At 34.9% G+C, this 18,725-nt stretch overlaps 1 protein-coding gene across 3 annotated transcripts in view; it reads left to right on the forward strand.

The window, feature by feature from the left end:
• Positions 1–18,725, forward strand: part of LOC123672255 (nucleolar protein 4) — a 264,990-nt gene that overhangs the window by 240,863 nt on the left and 5,402 nt on the right. For 2 of the 3 annotated variants that reach the window (XM_045606287.1, XM_045606295.1), the window contains exons 4-8: positions 8,740–8,794; positions 11,612–11,686; positions 13,463–13,605; positions 15,767–15,910; positions 18,333–18,539. In XM_045606287.1, the coding sequence (XP_045462243.1) occupies positions 8,740–8,794; positions 11,612–11,686; positions 13,463–13,605; positions 15,767–15,910; positions 18,333–18,539 (624 nt within the window). The remainder of the gene's footprint in view (positions 1–8,739; positions 8,795–11,611; positions 11,687–13,462; positions 13,606–15,766; positions 15,911–18,332; positions 18,540–18,725) is intronic. The other variant, XM_045606299.1, reaches the window with a different exon arrangement.

The raw sequence follows: 18,725 nt of genomic DNA on the forward strand, positions 1-18,725 counted from the left end.
TCGAGTTCGAAGTATTGTCCATCGCTGGCCACTACTTTCTCTCATCTTTTGGTCCACGTACGAATCCCGTGTTGAAAAAACTGGTCATCTTTTGAAGCGATCCACGAATCGATCCAATTATTTACTTCTCCATAAGACCGGAAGTACAGGTCAGACATGCCGTGTGCTATTGATCGAAACAAGTGATAGTCCAAGGGAGTAACGTCTGGAGAATACGGCGGGTAGGGTAGGACTTCCCATTTCAACGTTTCCAAGTATTCTTGACCACTTTTGCAACATGGGATCGAGTATTGTCATGCTGTAAAATCGCTTCATCATGTCTCTCGTTGTATTGCGGCCGTTTGCTTTTCAAAGATCGGCTCAAACGCATTAATTGCGTTCGATAACGATTGACTGTGATTGCTTAAGTCGGTTTCAACAACTCATAATACACTCCGCCGAGCTAGTCCCACCAAATACTGAGCAGGACCTTGAAACCGTGGATATTCGGTTCGGCCGTCGATGTAGAAGCATGACCGGAAAATCCCCATGAATTTCTGCGCTTTGAATTATTGTAATGAACCCATTTTCGTCTCCAGTGACAATGTGATGCAGAAATACTTTCCGTCTTTGTCTTGCAAACAGCTGTTCACAAGCAAACAAATGCCGTTCAACATGTCTCGGCTTCAACTCGTATGGCACCCAATTTCCTTGTTTCTGAATCATTTCCATGACTTTCAGTCGTTTTGAAATGGCTTGTTGCGTCACCCCAATGATCCTGCCAATTCTTGCTTCATTTGACATGAGTCTTGATCAATTAATGCCTCCTATTCGGTATCTTCGAAAACCTTCTCTCTTCCACCGCCATGCTGGTCTTCGACGTCAAAATAACCGTTCTTGAAGCGTTGAAACCACTCTCGTCACGTTCTTTCACTAATAGCGGCCTCACTATAGTTATTTGAGATCATTCAGAGAGACTCAGTCGCAGATTTCTTCATATTAAAGCAAAAAATTAAAACCTCCTGCAAATGACGAGAATTTGGTTCGTTAGCTGATAAGTTCAATCGAGAATAATTTAATGATGCAGACACAAATCGACTAATATTTAGATGGCGTAATGTTTGCATCATCTATTCATTTCGACTACCACTTACCTCTACAGCCATCTAATGCAAAACGGAGGAATCAAAGTTGTACACCTACTTTAAAATTTGCATTTATTTGACGAAAAAATATACACACCGGCCAAATTGAGGGAATGGACGAAATTTCTAGTTCATTTTCTCTTGAACCCTTTGACCGATTTCAAAAATTATTTTTTTGAATTATAACTCGAGGACATAACTGTTTGAATGTCGTCTTCAGTTACTTTGTTTTTGATATATGCCGAGGTTTTTTTGTTAAATGCAAGGGACAATGGAAAGTGAGCTTTTATTCAGAACAGCCTGTGCAGTGAATCGTTGACAGACAAAAATGTTCATGAACCCTTATATGTTGCCTCATCTTTTCTGAATATTTCTTCTTTTTATTGTTTCGATGAAAGAGTCATTGGATAGAACAACTTTCTTCATTCGAAGTATAAAGTTGTACATTAACATTAACTACTTATTTATACAAAGTACAACCGATCGAATATGAACATTTCATAATGTTGTTTCTTGATTCAATAAAAACAATTCATCAATATCTTTTCATTGTATTCATTTTTCTGTCCATCGGTTGACAAATGATAACTGAATTCATCAATACAATTAACTTTTTCATGGAATTCATATACTCTTTCGAATCAGTGTGCCTATTGAAATTGACAAGAGCTTTGCAATTCAAAACATTAATTTCTCGTTCAACAACGGTACCTTATTGAAGTACTATAATTTCTTTCAAAATCAAGATATTGCAATAAAAATTTGAATTTGTGAATATTCTAGTCTGTGAGCGAATCACTCCACAGGGTGTTCTAAATAATACCTTTCTTTTCTTTTTTTTGTACACTTTTGTATATAACAAGAAAGGATGTAAATGCATCTGAACAGTTGAGTTCCCGAGGAATCAAGCTTCAATTAAAAAAATTATTTCTGAAATCAGTAAAACACTGAGAAAATGAACTACAAACTTGATGATATCCTGTAACATTTTTCTGTTGTGCATACCTGCCAAATGTATATTTGGATAATATGATGGACAACTTTCTATTTTCAAAATCAAATGTGAAATGAGCATCAAAAACTTTGCAACAGATAATTATGAAAACGAAAGCGCTTGATTAGTGCTGGATAGAAAATAAAACATTGCAAAAACCTACATCTAAGAAATTTCAATTGAATATTCGATTTAGTAGAACATCAGAACGCGACGACCACTTACAACTAAAAAAGGAATTTCAATTATTGATGCTTTTTTCACAAAGTGACTCAAGCCTTTCAATCTTTTTGAAGATATCGATATCACGATCAATAAGCAATGAAATTACCCCAAAAGAAAAGCATAGAGAGACAGGAGTCTTTCAACGATGTCAGTCAATGATGAATGGACTGAAAATCTTTAGTTGTATGAGCAAAAAGGTTATGAATTACATTTCTCATCGAGTAAAGTGAACCTATAAAAAGATGAATGTTCGCTTTTTAACATTTTCAAGATTTTATATCGAAACCGGTACTCAAACAGTTGAATACGAAATCTAAACTTGGCAGGAGTCCTGGTGTTACAACAGTGGCGCACGTATATGTTACCTTTTAGATGTCTATTTTAATGGACCAGGCACCTGAATATATGAAAAATGGTAACCGATCAACTTCAAAATTTATTAACCTTTTTTGTAGACCTTAATATCATTAATAAGAAAAGCTGATCAGAAGACTCTGGGCAGTGTTGGTTCCCGAGTTATATGGTGTTCAAAGTAGACAAAGGGAACATATTTGAATATTTTTTCCCTACTTTGCAGCTGAAAGAGCTATTCTTCATTGATTACTAATGTTTTTTAATTTTTTGGGGATATTTATCGTTATTACTTATGACTTACATGACTAGACGGAAAATGTTACTGCTTCGCTTTTTTCATTTATTATTTTTATTATTTCGATGAATTCAATATAAAATTACTCAAGATGAATCTATAATCCTGGAAATTGACACCTTTAGAAATGAGGAGAATTTTTGACGGATGCGGTTGTATTCACGCTTCACAAAACGTGCAAACCCTCAACTAAGGACATTCAACAGGCCAAATCATATCATTGATGAAGACGAAATTGAAGATCCAGTTGAAAGTTTTTCCTGGATACGTAAAACAAGAGCTCGAACGTTGGGAACCAGCGCTCATATCGCAAACATAAATACAATTGAACACGAAGTACCCTCGCAAAGTTTTGTTAGAAAATGTACAAGATGACGCCTCTCAAAACACAATGCATGATATCTAGGTTGATTGATGGCAATAATGTAACCCTTTTTTTTACATTCAGGTCTGGTCCTTTGTGAGATGTTTCAATTGGAAGGTTTCCTGGAGATTTTTGAACTTTCAATCCAAATGTTCATTGTATTATAATTGCCGCATCAGATCATTTTATCTCGAATCTCTTCATTATATGAAATATGGAGAAATAATTCTTAGGTTGAACTAATTCATTTAAATCTGAGTATGTGATTATTTTTTATGTACAAAAAAGGGTATCCTAAAGAGAAGAAAGAACATTATATAATATCAAAACAAGAAATGAATTTGGAGACAAGATATATTTGAAGCATGTATTCTGAAATAATTGTACTACTTACTTTTTTTTACTTTACTTTTAGGTTGAGGGTTTCCTTTTATTAATCTTCTCCCAAGGTTTCGAGGTAGAGATGGATAAATCATTCAACTATTCTAAATCTGAAGGAACCAATATTTGATCTAACTGTAACCAGAATTTACAAAATGGTTTATTTATCGAGTGAAACTACCGGCGCATTCGCCATTTGGTTACATACCTCGGTCAATATATATCATAAATTTTTAAGTATTAGGTGTACAACTTTGCTTCCACCGTTTTGCAATAGATGTCTGTAGCGGTAAGTGGTAGTCGAAATAAATGATCCTAGATGTCATTCAATAGGCTTAGGATTCGAAAACATAATGCCATCGAAATACAAGTCGATTTGTGTCTGCATCATAAAGTTATTCTCGATTGAACATGTCAGCTTACGCTCCAAATTCTCGTCATTTGCGAGAGGTTTTGATTATATGCTTTAGTATGAAGAAATACTGCGGCTGAGGCTAACCGAATGCTCTCAAATACCTATAGTGAACGTGCCGAGAGTGGTTTAAACGCTTTTGACGTCGTAGACTAGCATGGCGATGGAAGAGGGAAGGTTTTCGAAGATGCTGAATTGGAGGCATTACATGATCAAGACTCGTCGTGTCAAACGCAACAAGAATTGTCAGGATCATTGAGAGTGGCGCAACAAGCTATTTCAAAACGCCTGAAAGTCATGGGAATGATTCAGAAACAAGGATATTGGGTGCCGTACGAGTTGAAGCCGAAATATGTTGAACGACGTTTTCTAGCGAATAGCTGCTTGCAAGACGAAAACGGAAAGGATTTCTGCATAGCATTGTGACTGGAGACAAAAAATGGTTCATTACGATAATTCTAAGCACATAAAATCTTTGGGATATCCCGGCCATGCTTCCACGTCAACAGCCAAACCGAATATTCACGGATCCAAGGTCATGTTCAGTATTTGGTGGGACCAGCTCGGCGTGTTGTATTATGAGTTGTTAAAACCGTCTAAAACAATCACAGGCGATCGCTATCGAACGCAATTAATGCGTTTGAGCCGAGCATTGAAAGACAAACGGCCGCAATACAACGAGATGATAAATTGATTTGACAGCATGATATACTTGGAAATGTTGAAATAGGAAGTTCTACATCACTCGCTGTATTCTCCAGATATTGATGCCTCAGACTATCACTTGTTTCGATCAATGACACACGGCCTGGCTGACCAGCATTTCCGGCCCTATGAAGGAATAAAAAATTGGGTCGATTCGTGGATCGCTTCAAAGGATGACCAGTTTGTTCAACACGGGATTTGTAGTCTGGCCAAAAGATGGGAGAAACTAGTGGCCAGCGATGGACAATACTTTGAACCATAAATGTATAACCAGTTTCTTACGATAAAGCCTCAAATTTTGGAAAAAAATAACGGCGGAAGCAAAGTTTCACCATAGTATAAGGAAAGGATAGTAAGCCAACCGCCGTTTGACGGCAAGGAAATAGTCACCAGGGGTCGCTACTGTAGTTGGATTTCGTGACTACCCAAAGTGGAGAAGTAACTCGATAATAGATGGCGCTGAATCATGAGCTATAGATGGTGCAGAAATAATACGATAATTCATTCAGTGGCGTGGTTGAAAAGGGGTCGCATGACATTGCCAACAATTTTCATGTTATTATTAAGTTACCACTACATTTGAATATTCGAATATTCATTGAATATTTATTCAAAATATAGACATTTTCTGACCACTCTATTTCAAATATTTTAGTTCTTCAAAATAACACCAATTTTTTCAGAGGACTCCACTTTACGCACCAATTTTTGACAGTAAAATTCGAGTTAAACCTGAGTACAACTAGATGGCGCTCAACATCAACAAAATCGAAAAAAGCACTACACTGGCTTACTATCCTTTCCTTATACTATGGTTGTACTATATCGCTATTCCACAAAATTAGTTCTACCTAATGCCCAACGGGTCGTCAGCATCAGCATTTCAAACGACTCTTTTCTTTCCTTTGTCTATGATTATAAGTGTATTCACTAAATTCTTCTCAGTATGATACTGTTGCATTCGACATCCCTGATATCTTGGGTTATTCATAATTAATTCTGATAGCCGCGTCGGTTTGTATGAGCCTATAATTGCAAGATTTACACCTATTTCGTAACTAATTTCCATCCTAAAACCCATCAAGCAGAACACGTAACTCGTTTTTCTCAATGCCTAATCTAACCTATGTATTTTTCGACGCCACAACTCTTCGAAAGTGACGATCATTCAGCTATATATTTTTCCCGATGGGTCGTTTCCGGTTAGAAAAGTCGTCTTCGTTTCCGTCGGCCTCCAAGGGAGCCGGGCCGACTTTATAGCGCGCCTCTTTCTTTCTTCCTCGTGAAACACCTGCTTCACCTGCATTTCCCGTTATGGAAATAATCGCTTGGCGAAGATGCGCGCGGATGTCGTCGGATACTTTTTCGTGCGATGAAAATGGACAATCCATCACAACTTGTTACGTTACGTGGCTACGTGCGACGCGTACGGATGCAATCTTCGATTCTGGTTTTTCGATAAGATATTTGCACTTTCATATCTTCAATTTTGACCGTATTTAAGTATGATGTTATGTCATGAGTCGCGATTCCAACTATTATTTAACTTCGATCAATATTAAAATAAGCGTTAGCGAGAAAAGGGAAAAACAATTAAGTCAGGAGTTGGGGATGGAATGCCGCAAATGTGGGATCCCTCTGAAATTTTGCGGGATTTTCCATGCGAGATCTACTAGATTCAATATTAGAATTGCATACACTGGAGGTTATTTATTCACAACTATTACAGCAGATTTATATTCAATATATTCATTAATAGTTAAATTATGCATTCAAAAAAGTTTATTGATAGAGAATAAAATATTTGTTTACCAGGTATTTGATAATATTTAATATATTTCGTTGATAAATAATTTATATGAACTTACGTTATCTCCAGAAATAACATAAATTCATTGTCAACAAATTTTCAACTGGTAGTTAACGAACATTTGCTATTAATGAATAAACTCTTACAAGAATTCAATAATTTATTCACTCAGAATATAGGATTTATTAATAATTAACAAACTAACATAATTCTAGCGATGCAGTCTGTGGAAAAGTTTAAGGACACATCCCCCAAAGAGAAGCGCATCTCCTTGAAGGATATGTCCTTGAACTTTTCCTTTGATTTGAATTTCATTTTTAAACATAAAATCTGTGTTACTATGGGCTTATTGAACGCCGCTTAGCACATCTGCACTGAATTTTGGGTTTAGTGGTAAGAGTGAACAGGGTACCGATTCATAAAGATCCCTAGGGAGCTAGGGAGAAGGAGCCACGCCCACTCTGCTCAAGCCCCCGATATAGATGCAAAATTACCATAATTTGTTCAATTGTTGATATTTAGATGTATTTTTCATTTTAAACATAAATTTTGATTCAATCGTCATATTCTAATAAATTAAAAACCATTTTATGATAGGCAACTTTTGATACAACCTACAACGTTGTCGGTTCTTAGACGAAAAAAATTGACTCCAAATCCGCTGCCTTGGACCCAGCGGTTTTCATTGCGATACAAACTTGGCAACGCTGTGACATAAACGACATTCTCTGTGACAAATGTCAAAGATGCACACGTGGGGTGTCTCTTCAAAATTCGATTATTGGTGTTATTATAATTTATAATTAGCTCATTCTACTGCTTATGTTAAATACAGTAAGTTTATATATATCACTCATGGTTTATATATTATGGAAAATCGAAATAAATGTATTGAATTGAAAAATAGATCCAATGTAATATGTAGGTACATTTGGCAATGGTGGAATTATTGTATGACAGTAAAAGTGACCTCGAATTACTATCAAAATATAATTTAAAGCTTTAGTTATTGTTATCCATTTGTTTTTTCCATATTTATAGGTGCTAGATTTATTTTAGATTGAGATAGACATAAAAAATAGAAATTATTTATTTTTCTGTTAATGTCACAGAAAAATAGTTCAAAGTTCGCCCTTCAATTTGGCAACGTTGATCCCCCTTCTTCCTACTTTAATTAGGGCGGAGCCTAAAATTTGGCTCCTTCTCCCTAGCTCCCTAGGGATCTTTATGAATCGGTACCCAGATGCAATCAAGATGACTAGGGTTCAAACCCAGATACCCTCAATATGAACTCCAAAAAATTACTTAGTTTGGCAAACGGTTATTCTCAGACGCTAACAATCGGATAATAGAAACAATCAAAATAATTATCTAAGAAATACGTTAACCATTACTGAATTGAAAATTTTTTTTTATTTAGCATGGATACATATTACATATAAATAAGATTATTAATTATTACTCAATGATATATTAACCTCAACTATATTTATTTCCTTCAAATGGATATTTCTTCAGCATTATTAATATATGTTATGCGTAAATAAATGAAGTGTAATAATAAATGATGATTATTGATGGGATTTCTAATGAATTATTTATTTCTATGAAACTAATATTTGTTTGTCCATATATCCAATAAATGATTTATTAACTATAATGCATTTTCGATAATATCAAATAAACACTTCTCTCAGTGTATTAGACAATGAAAGCGCAAACGTTCAAGTAGCGTTCATTGGGCTTTCGAGAACTGTTCTTGAAGAAGTTTTAAAAAAATTGGAAAGAAAAAACTGTACATGGTGTACCAGGGAACAACGCTAGTACCGATATTGTTTTCAATAGATTAACTAGAATCAACTCATGTTTTCGAAAGAATTTTATTTTTAAGAGGAACAAAATTGAATTGACTTCAAAGCTAAATGAAAATAATACTGCAAAAACTAACACCACCAGATAAATTCAATGAAAAATCTTAACGTACAAAATTAATTCTATGTAATTTTTAGTTGTTATCAGAATAAGTATTTTGTTAACTTTGTTCATATTAAAATTGTTTTTTTTTTTTGTTCCAGGAAAATTTACCAAATCCGGAATCCATGGAAGCGAACGACGAGGATCAGTTTTTAGGTAATTTCACAAACTAATTCCCTGTTGTTCTCAGAAAACAGACAGCTTCAACTCCACCAATTGATTTCATAAACTTCATCTTCCATTGCTCATTTATTTCCCCTTCTCTTGTTAAAAAATTAAGTACACACAAAAAGTTTAATAGCGTAACATAATGAAGTGTCGTAAACAAATATCTTTCAAATTGCTAGTACAAAATTGAAATTCATTGCGTAGTACCAGAGCAGGGTTAGATTATACATACCTTGAAAGCCTTGAATTTGGTTATTTTGTAGATCTTCTTTAGTTGCAATGTGATAGTTTGTATTATTTTTAAAGATGCATTATTGACCTTATAGTATTACTTATACATAGACCAATAATTCTTAATTCTGTTTAATTTATTTTAAAGTATAGAAATTATTCCTCTTTTAACAGGTTACTATCTTAAATCTGACTTAATATCTTCATTTAATTTATTGCCTGTTTCTTCTGGTTCCCTTCTTGTATTCTTGAATATCCATGCGATGATGGTCTATAGATCATTAAATACAATCATGTACAATATTTTCACATTAAATTCCCAAGTAGTTATAACACATATTCTTACTCGAAATAGGTAATAGTTTAGTAGTATTTTTTTCTTCTTGGACATTATTCAAAAGAAGAAGAAATTCGTGAAGCTCAAAAAAAAATCCAGATTGATTTTCTATCCCCTTAGGACATCATCAGAAATATAGTGACAGTATATCACACCTTTTTTTATAGTGGATTCAGCATTCTAATGAAAAAATTGCTTTCCTCTCTAATTACATTAATAAATAAAACTCAAGTAGTGACAAGCTCAAACTCAGTATTGTGTACATTAACCACACATCGCATTATCTGAAGGCTCAGGCGTGCCTAATTGTGTAACTATTCCTTTCATTACTAAGTTTTTCAGCTAATTATTTGATCTCTTTTGCTTATAGCTTTCTGCGTATTCATTTTCTTCTGTTTCGAATTAGTATAGGTTTTTTTTTTATTTATCACTGGATTACTAGCTTTACAGATTACTGATGATTAATTAATTATTGTGTCTGTATTCACAATAAGCTATTCATATTTTTCCTAATGGTCACACTAATATACAAGGTGATTCACCGGGATGGCCTATTAGACGTTTATGGAAAACTAATCATAATTTTGTGCTGAAAATTAGACAATTTTCGGTATTCCAAATGACACACCCAGTATATTATTACATCATTTGATATCTTTTTCGTCAAATTTAGTTATGGAAACATCGAATTTTAGTTTCTTTCTGTGTTTTCCGGAAATCACAGACTACTCCACACTGTTATAAATTGCGTTTCTTCCTCAATTAAAGTTCTTCCTCGATAACTCTCAAAGTATTTATTTTAGGTATAGGGTTTGCTTAAGTATTTTTGTACGTAGAATTGATTGAAATAATAAAAAATATAGGTTCTAACTTTAAAATATTGAGTTTTGATGAATTTGAGTTGTCCAAGTTCATGAAATTCTTTTGAACACCCTGTACATTTTTTGTCTAAACCGCAAACAGTCTTATAATACTACGTATTTGCAGAATCCAAATGTATTGCCAAAATTGTCTTCAAAAAAGATATCTAATGATGCAATAATATACTGGGTGTGCCATTTGAAATAAGGAAGTAATAGTCTGTTTCCGGTAAAACCGGAAATTGTAGAAAAGTCAAAATATTTTATGGAGAAAGATCATTGTGTCAAACCCCAATATGCAAATTTTCAGCATAAATTAAATCATATACGTCTGATAGGCCATCCCAGTGAATCACCCTGTATGTTAAAATTGTTTGAAGGTTTCACAAGAAAGTTAGCATGTCCCTTATGTTAATTCAACTCTTATTTGAAGTTTTATTCTATAAATTCTTCTTTTCCAAAGCACTCCTCTCCCTTCTCGCATTCTTCAAATACGATATTCTAGATTTTTATAATGCGCGAAAGATGCATGGAGGAATGATCACTCAAAACCTCCTGATGCTGAGTCAGAGCTTTTCTCGATTTTTTTGTAGATTTTGGAAATCACGGAGTAGGTTCAATTAATTAATGAAATGTGTGAAAAATTTATTCATGAAATGTGTAAAAAATCAATGGATGAATAGTGAATGTTGGGAATAATAACACAAGTTCTACTGAAAATTCCTGCGACAAGTTGTACCTACCTATATTTTGAAATCAGAAAAAAATAAGTTTACCAAAATTATAACCAAATAATAGGTTTCCATTTGAAAATATATAACTTTTTGTTTTTAGTTGTAATTTTCCGTATGAACATTAGATTTTCACTTAATAATAATGTTTTATATCAGCGACAACATCAAAAATATAATTTTTAATTTTCGTTCATAATTCAAAGATTAAGAAAAATAACGATATGCGTATATGCGTATTTTCGACGATCCTGTCATTAGATATCGGATCTAGAATACCCTGTAGTCGTAGAATACAGCCTTCTGATATCTTCAAGCTGTTCATACTCCATATTGATAATTTGTATTTCCTAAGGAGCTGAAATACTTTTATGGTTTTCCTATTGTCATGGTTCAGAAATTTTCATCCCAAAATGATATCTCCTAAATATTGTCTTATAAGAAGAATAGAACCTTAAATCGCAAAAAAACAAAAAGAATACAGAATCCATAGTTAATCCTCAACTCAACCATATATTCGTTTCCATTAATAAAATCTTTCCAATCCTTATACTCTTTGTAAAGTCGATTTGACACTTTTGGTTTTAATTATTTTAATTATTGGTGTAAGCTAACCCTGCTAATCGTGATATAATTGGCTGTGCAGGAGGTGGCTCGATGAAAGATACGGACAAACTCAAGCTGATGCTCTTGGCATGGAACTACCACAATCAATCACAAGGTAACACAAACAACAAGTTCACACTGATTGAAATTCACAACTTTGCATATTCCTCTTTTCCAGTCGAAGATCACCAATATATTTACGAGTAGTGTAGTTGCTGTTTATTTATTTTTCAAGTGATCAAAAAATATATATATACTCTGTGCCAGATAAAATCACATCGAGAAGGCGTTGGAATTTTGACCAAACTTGGCAAAAATGTTGAACTAGACAAAGATTGTAATTGATTAAAATTTTATTCAAAATTATCTGAGTTAGAAAAATTAGACGTTTTACTTGACACAATCAAACTTATCTGATATATATCTTGAAAGATTAGGCGTTTTTGTGTTTTTCTTTGCATTTTGAGGCTGTTATTATGCTTAGAGTGCGAGAACGTAGAAATGATCAGCAAATGGATGAATTCGAGAGAGATTGAATTTTTGGATTACGTGAAGCTGGTTTTTAATTCAGAGAAATATTTAACTGGCTAACTAATACATATCAAGAGTGTTTCATTATAAACTAGATAAACAATATACAGGGTAAGTCAAAAATGTGTACCGAGCTTTCTGGGGGTGATAGTTAATTGAAAAATAAGTATAGTTTGATGAATAAACGTATGGCCCAAAATGCATATTAAGGGAGATATAGCCTTCCAAAGTTGATAAAATAATTAAAATTCCTCCGCATAACTTCTAAACGGTGAATGCCACCAGATTGAAATTTCGAGCATTAATCTATGTTGTTAAGATACATTTTTTATTATACTTCTACATTTCTGATATTGTTATCAAGGGTGTTTTTAGAGGGTAAGTCATGACTTTTTGGGACAATTTCTTTTGTTGTATTCGTTTTGGTGGAAAAAAATAGAAGGATTCGATGGAGCGGAGAAAATTACACGAAATAAGTACTCTTATCCAAATACAAAAAATTGAACCGTTTTCGAGATATTTGAGTTTTTGTAGTCACATGATGTCAGCAAAGTCATTCATCGATAACCATAGGGGTTGTTCCAAAAAATGATGACTCACTCTTTAAAAACACCCTTTATAACAATATCAAAAATCATATAAATTCTAACAACATACACGAAATTTCAATCTGGTGGCATTCACCATTTAAAAGTATGGGGAGAATTTTTTTTTATTTTATCAACTTTGGAAGGATACAATTTCCTTGAAATGAATTTTGGGCTATAAGTTTATTCATCAAACTATACTTTCAGTTTACTTTTTCAATTTACTATCACCCCCAGAAAGCTCGGCGACTGACCCTGCATATCACGTTTTTGGAGAATTTAAACAAGATATAGAGTATTTATGTATTTTTTTAGATGTCTACACCAACAAAAAAAAACATCCGAAATTGTCGAAATGTTTTATGGTTGCCGGTTCAATACCTAATAATATGAATTTATTAAAAAAAAATTCATTATTATTTGTATAAAAATTAAGTTGAAGTCAAACTCTCCGTACAGTCATAATGTTCATTCTAAGTACAATTTTTTTTTGTGATAAATTCGTATAAACAGGGTATGAACTGGCAGCAGTAAAGCATTCAAAAATTTCGGATGAAATTCTCTAGGTGTAGACTTGCAAAAAAAGTTCTGATTTTTGAGAAACTATCAATTTTCCACTATTGCAATCAATTAAATCATGACATTGTTCGAATAATCTTCATTGACTCGTAGCTCATTTTGGTGATCTCGACACCATTCCATTGTACCATTCTATCAGTAAAGATTTTACGAATATATCTGAAAACGAACTAATAAACTGATTTGCTCCTCAGGAAACAGGAACTGCAACTCGGATGTGGATCTATCCAGCGTAACAGGAAATGAAGAAATGGCCGGGCTTTGGGCGCAATACCAATCAGCTTTAGGGGGATTCGCGAAAGGAAAGGCGACACCACCAAGTACAAGAGATCAATCTGTAAGTATCCGCATTGATTCGTTTGAATTATTTTCGAAACTTGAGACACAATGTACGGACCTTTCAGGAGCTTTCTTTGATAGAAAAGATTGGCAATACACAATAGGCCTTTGGCTAACATCTCAAAGCTGCAGACATACTCCGTTGGGGAAGAAATAATTTAGTATTTTTCGCTTCATTTCAATGCTTTATAAAAAGTGTTCAATAGTCCAATTCAAGTCAAATATGCACCGATAACTTGTTGCCAACGTGAATCTAACTTTAGTGAAAGTATAAGATGGTAAAGCACATCAGAAAAATATTATTATTGTAATATACATTTACATAGGCGTACAACTTTGCTTCCGCCGTTTTTTTTTCGAAATTCGAGGCTTTATTGTAAAGAACTGGCTATACATTTGTGATTCAAAGTATTGTCCATCGCTGGCCACTACTTTCTTCCATCTTTGAGGCAGCTTACGAATTCCGAATTGAAAAAACCGGTCATCTTTTGAAGCAATACACGAATCAATTCAATTTTTTACTTCTTCATAAGACCGGAAGTGCTGGTCAGCCAGGCCGTGTGCAATTGATCGAAACAAGTGATAGCCGAGGGAGCAACGTCTGATGAAAGACGACGAATGGGGTAGGACTTCCCATTTCAACGTTTCCAAGTGTGTCTTGACCACTTTCGCTACATGGTGTCGAACATTGTCATGCTGTAAAATCACTCTATCAGATCTCTCGTTGTATAACGGACGTTTGTCTTTCAATGCTCGGCTCAAACGCATTAATTGCGTTAGATAACGATCGTCTGTGATTGTTTATGTCGGTTTTAACAATTCATAATACACTACGCCGAGCTGGTCCCACCAAATACTGAGCATGACCTTGGATCCGTGCATATTCGGTTGGCCGTTGACGTGGAAGCATGGCCGGGATATCCCAATGATTTTATGCGCTTTGGATTATCGTAATGAACCCATTTTTCGTCTCCAGTCATAATTCGATGGAGAAATCCCTTCCGTCTTTGCCTTGCAAGCAGCTGTTCACAAGCAATCAAACGCCGTTCAACATCTCTCGACTTCAACTCGTACGGCACCCAATTTCCTTGTTTCTGAATCATTGCCATGACTTTCAGGCGTTTTGAAATGGCTTGTTGCGTCACTCCCAATGAATCTGCCAATTCTTGTTGCATTTGACACCAGTCTTGATCAAGTAATGCCTCCAATTCTGCATATTTGAAAACCTTTCCTCTTCCACAGCCATGCTGGTCCTTGACGTCAAAATCACTGTTCTTGAAGCATTGAAAACACTCTCGGCACGTTCTTTCACTATTAGCGCGAAAAAAAGGATATTCTTTTGCCTCCAACCGAGCGAACAATCATGGAGTATAATAATTTGACACTTCGAAGGATGTATTTGGGTTTCCTGACAGAACGTGCGAAGCCGGGGCAGGCGGCTAGTAAAAATATACTCAATTTATAGAACTAAGTTCACTTTGATTAAATTTAGTGTTATCTCGGGTGTGTAAGCATCGAAACGACAAAAGTGCATTAGCCCATTTAATTTAATTGTGAAACCATTAAACATTAACTTGAGCCGAATCTGAAAAAAATGGTAAATGAGAAAATGTATTTGATGACAGCAATCTATGTTTATATTTGATGAGCAACTTTAAGACTAACCCTTCATATGTAAAATGATCACTTAAATATTCATTCCGAATTCCAGGAAGATCGTTTCGTCTGAGTTGCTTATCTAGATAAACTATCCGACAACAATGACATCTTAGTAAATCACATCTCACAAGTTTTTACAGTTCTGCGGTTGCAATGGGCGCTTGAATGAACGAACACTCAAAATCTACTACGACAAACCAGGGCTTCCTAGATTTTTCTCATGGATCGTAATTTAACATCAGATAAGATAACGCAAATGTTAGTTCTGCCAAAGTTAAGCTACCAAAACTAATACATCTAATTTACTACCGAAACGATCCTAAAATCGTCGGTCTACCAATCTACCAGTTCTTGAACTGTTTTAATTGTTGCACTTTTTTCAATTCTAGTTCAATATTAGTCCAATATTTGTCCAGTACATTGTTTCTTCTGTTTCCATCATTAGATTCATCTGTGAAATCATATAGAGGTTTTTTTTTAAATGCAAATTTCGTTTTCAGAGTCCAGTAAATGCTGAAACAGGTTCAGCTCATGATGAAACTAGTTCTAGTGGAAATAAGGAAGATGAAGACGATGATGATGATGAGAGTGATGACAAAATTGACACACAAACTCATGATCCAGAAAGACTCAAAGCCTTCAATGTGAGTTAATATATTATTTTCCATTCCAAGTACTATATAGTTCTGGCAAGTCAGTATTTTGGAATGTAATATCAATGTATTTGAAGGAAATGGTCGAACAGAAAGGTCAAACAGAGAGCAACGACGTTTTCTCTTCCACAAACGATTAATCTACTCATTCTGCCATATCTTGTAAAACCAAATAGTGCGAGAATATCTCAGATTCGCAAAGGTAACATGGTTATATCGTGCGTCCAAATTCGTGGTCAAGAGTGCTGTGGAGAAATTAGAGTTGACATTATGTGATACAGAACAGTTTTCTGCATCACAAATCTGACAGATAATAGATAAAACCGTGACAGGAGGGTTCCGAGTTACGACAAATAATAATGAAATAACGAGCGTTCATTCAAATTCGTGGCCAAGAGTGCTGTCGAGAAACTAGAGTTGATTTTCTGTGATTACAAGTAGCGCTTAGGCCCGGTGCACACATCCGATTTTTGTAGTTACGACACCGTCGTCGTGTCGTACTTGCGGCCTGTGGTACAAAGAATCAAATGGGAGCATGCACACTACCCGCCGTGCTGTTGCGACGTCGTAACTGCCAGCCTACGGTCGTTTTTTGGTAGCATGTCCCTCTAGGCCGCAACTGTGCCGCAGTCGTAGATGCGATCTCTCAGTACTCTATTCCAAATTGGCCCGCGCACACATACGACGTTTGTCGTGAGTTCGCATAAAATGGCGGAGAGGGAATTGGAATGGAAAGTCTCATCCATGTGTCTTGAGATCTGATTTTTGGTGTTATTTTCGCTGCAAGCTCGTCAAATGATTTCACAGACATTCTGTAGTAGTTATAGAACTTATCAGGGTTTTCTCTTAAATCTCCGAAAGAAGTATGAAATCTACCCCTGAGAAGTCTCAAGTCCGTGTAGGGGTGTACCCAATAACGCCTGTTTTGTTTACAAATATACTTCTTGTAAACAAGGTAAGCAAAAACAATTTTTTTGCGATGGTCGTCCATTATAATATAACTATATATAATTATATATTATATTATATAATAATATCGAGCGCCGATCGCACACACACACACTGGCAGTGTGAACTAGTGAATTGATCCGACTCCGCAACCACGCCGGTGTCGTATGTAGTGTGCATTGAATAGGTACGACACCGCAACGGGTGTCGTAACTACAAAAATCGGATGTGTGCACCGGGCCTTAACTTGTACCATATTATTACTAACATTTGTTTACATACTTCGAATCTTGGAACTATATGGTACAAGTTAAGCGCTACTTGTAATAACAAAAAATCAACCCTAATTTCTCCAAAGCACTCCTGACCGCGAATTTGAATGAACGCTCGTTATTTAATTATTATTATTCTTTCAACTCGGAACCCTTCTGTCACTGTTTTACTTATTATCTGTCAAACTTGTGATGCAGAAAACTGTTCTTCCAACTAAAATGCATAGAAACCCTGGTGTGTCTACTTATACCAGTAAAACTTTCAGACAAAACAGGAGATTTTTCAGATTTATGCCTACTTGATTTTGAGACATGACAGTTTCAGATGGCGCATGCAGCGTTTATATTCTTGCAATTCTCGACTCTCGTGACCTTTGAGTATGGAATAAAGATATTTTATATTCAATATATTCCATTCATCTCATTAAAAATTTCATATGAACTGAATTGTAATTTCTTGTGAGAGTTTGCAGTGTCTCAAATCATTATTCCTAATTTAAACACCGCCAGACAGCGGGAATTCGAAAAATTTCGAAAAGCGCCACCTTACAGAACTTACAGTTTTCACCAAAGCAGCAGGTGGACTGTATCAAAAAATCTGAAACAAAATCGAATCAGTGCACACACCAGGGATTTTATGCATCTTACTGCGAACCCACATTATTCAATGCAAAAATCACTAAATGATATTTAAGAAAACACTCCATCAATTAGGGAATTAGAGAAAAATAGAGGAAATAATGTATAATACTCTTATAGAAGTCTCGTTATAACACTCGTTCAGCTCAAAACTCGACACTTCGTGGCTCGTTTTTGGATTCTGCACTTTTATTATAAATGACTATTTTCGAGTTTGTATATCTGAGACTAATTTGTTTTTCCAATGGAAACACTCACCAGAAGTCGATTAACAGTACCGCTTGTAGAAGGCACTTTATTTGTTGCTGAATAGCCCTTTTGGAGAAAAGTCACGACAACAAAACGCTGCTCTCAAAACCACTGTTTGATGAATACTGAAAACTACACTATCACTCCTCCTATTGAAATAAACCCTAATCCTTTGGGACTATCCGTTACACCACTACAATATTTTGAAATGTGGGAGCTATCCGTGGCGCACTCTATAGTATTCACCCGAATCTGAATGAATCTTTTTCTTCCAATGAAATAACTTTTTTTTTCTTCTATTCCAGATGTTCGTTAGATTATTTGTAGATGAAAATTTAGATCGAATGGTGCCAATTAGTAAACAACCCAAAGAAAAAATACAGGCGATCATCGATTCGTGTACGAGGCAGTTCCCAGAATTCGCTGAAAGGGCAAGGAAAAGGATCCGGACATACCTCAAATCTTGTAGGAGAAACAAAAGAGCCAGAGATCCGAACTCTTCCTGGGATGCTGTAAGTAATACTCGGCGTGCCAATCTTTTTATTTATTTGAGAAAAATATATTTAAATTGAAATGTAAACCAGATTATGCTTGTTGTTGATAGATTGTATAGCAAAGAGTAAATGTTTGAATTTGGAGAGAAAAGGTTTTTTCATGTGAACAATTTTTGTTACTTAAATATTGTAGTCGTTTTTTAC

This window comes from Harmonia axyridis, chromosome 1 (genome assembly GCF_914767665.1).
Source record: "Harmonia axyridis chromosome 1, icHarAxyr1.1, whole genome shotgun sequence".
Lineage (NCBI taxonomy): Eukaryota > Metazoa > Arthropoda > Insecta > Coleoptera > Coccinellidae > Harmonia > Harmonia axyridis.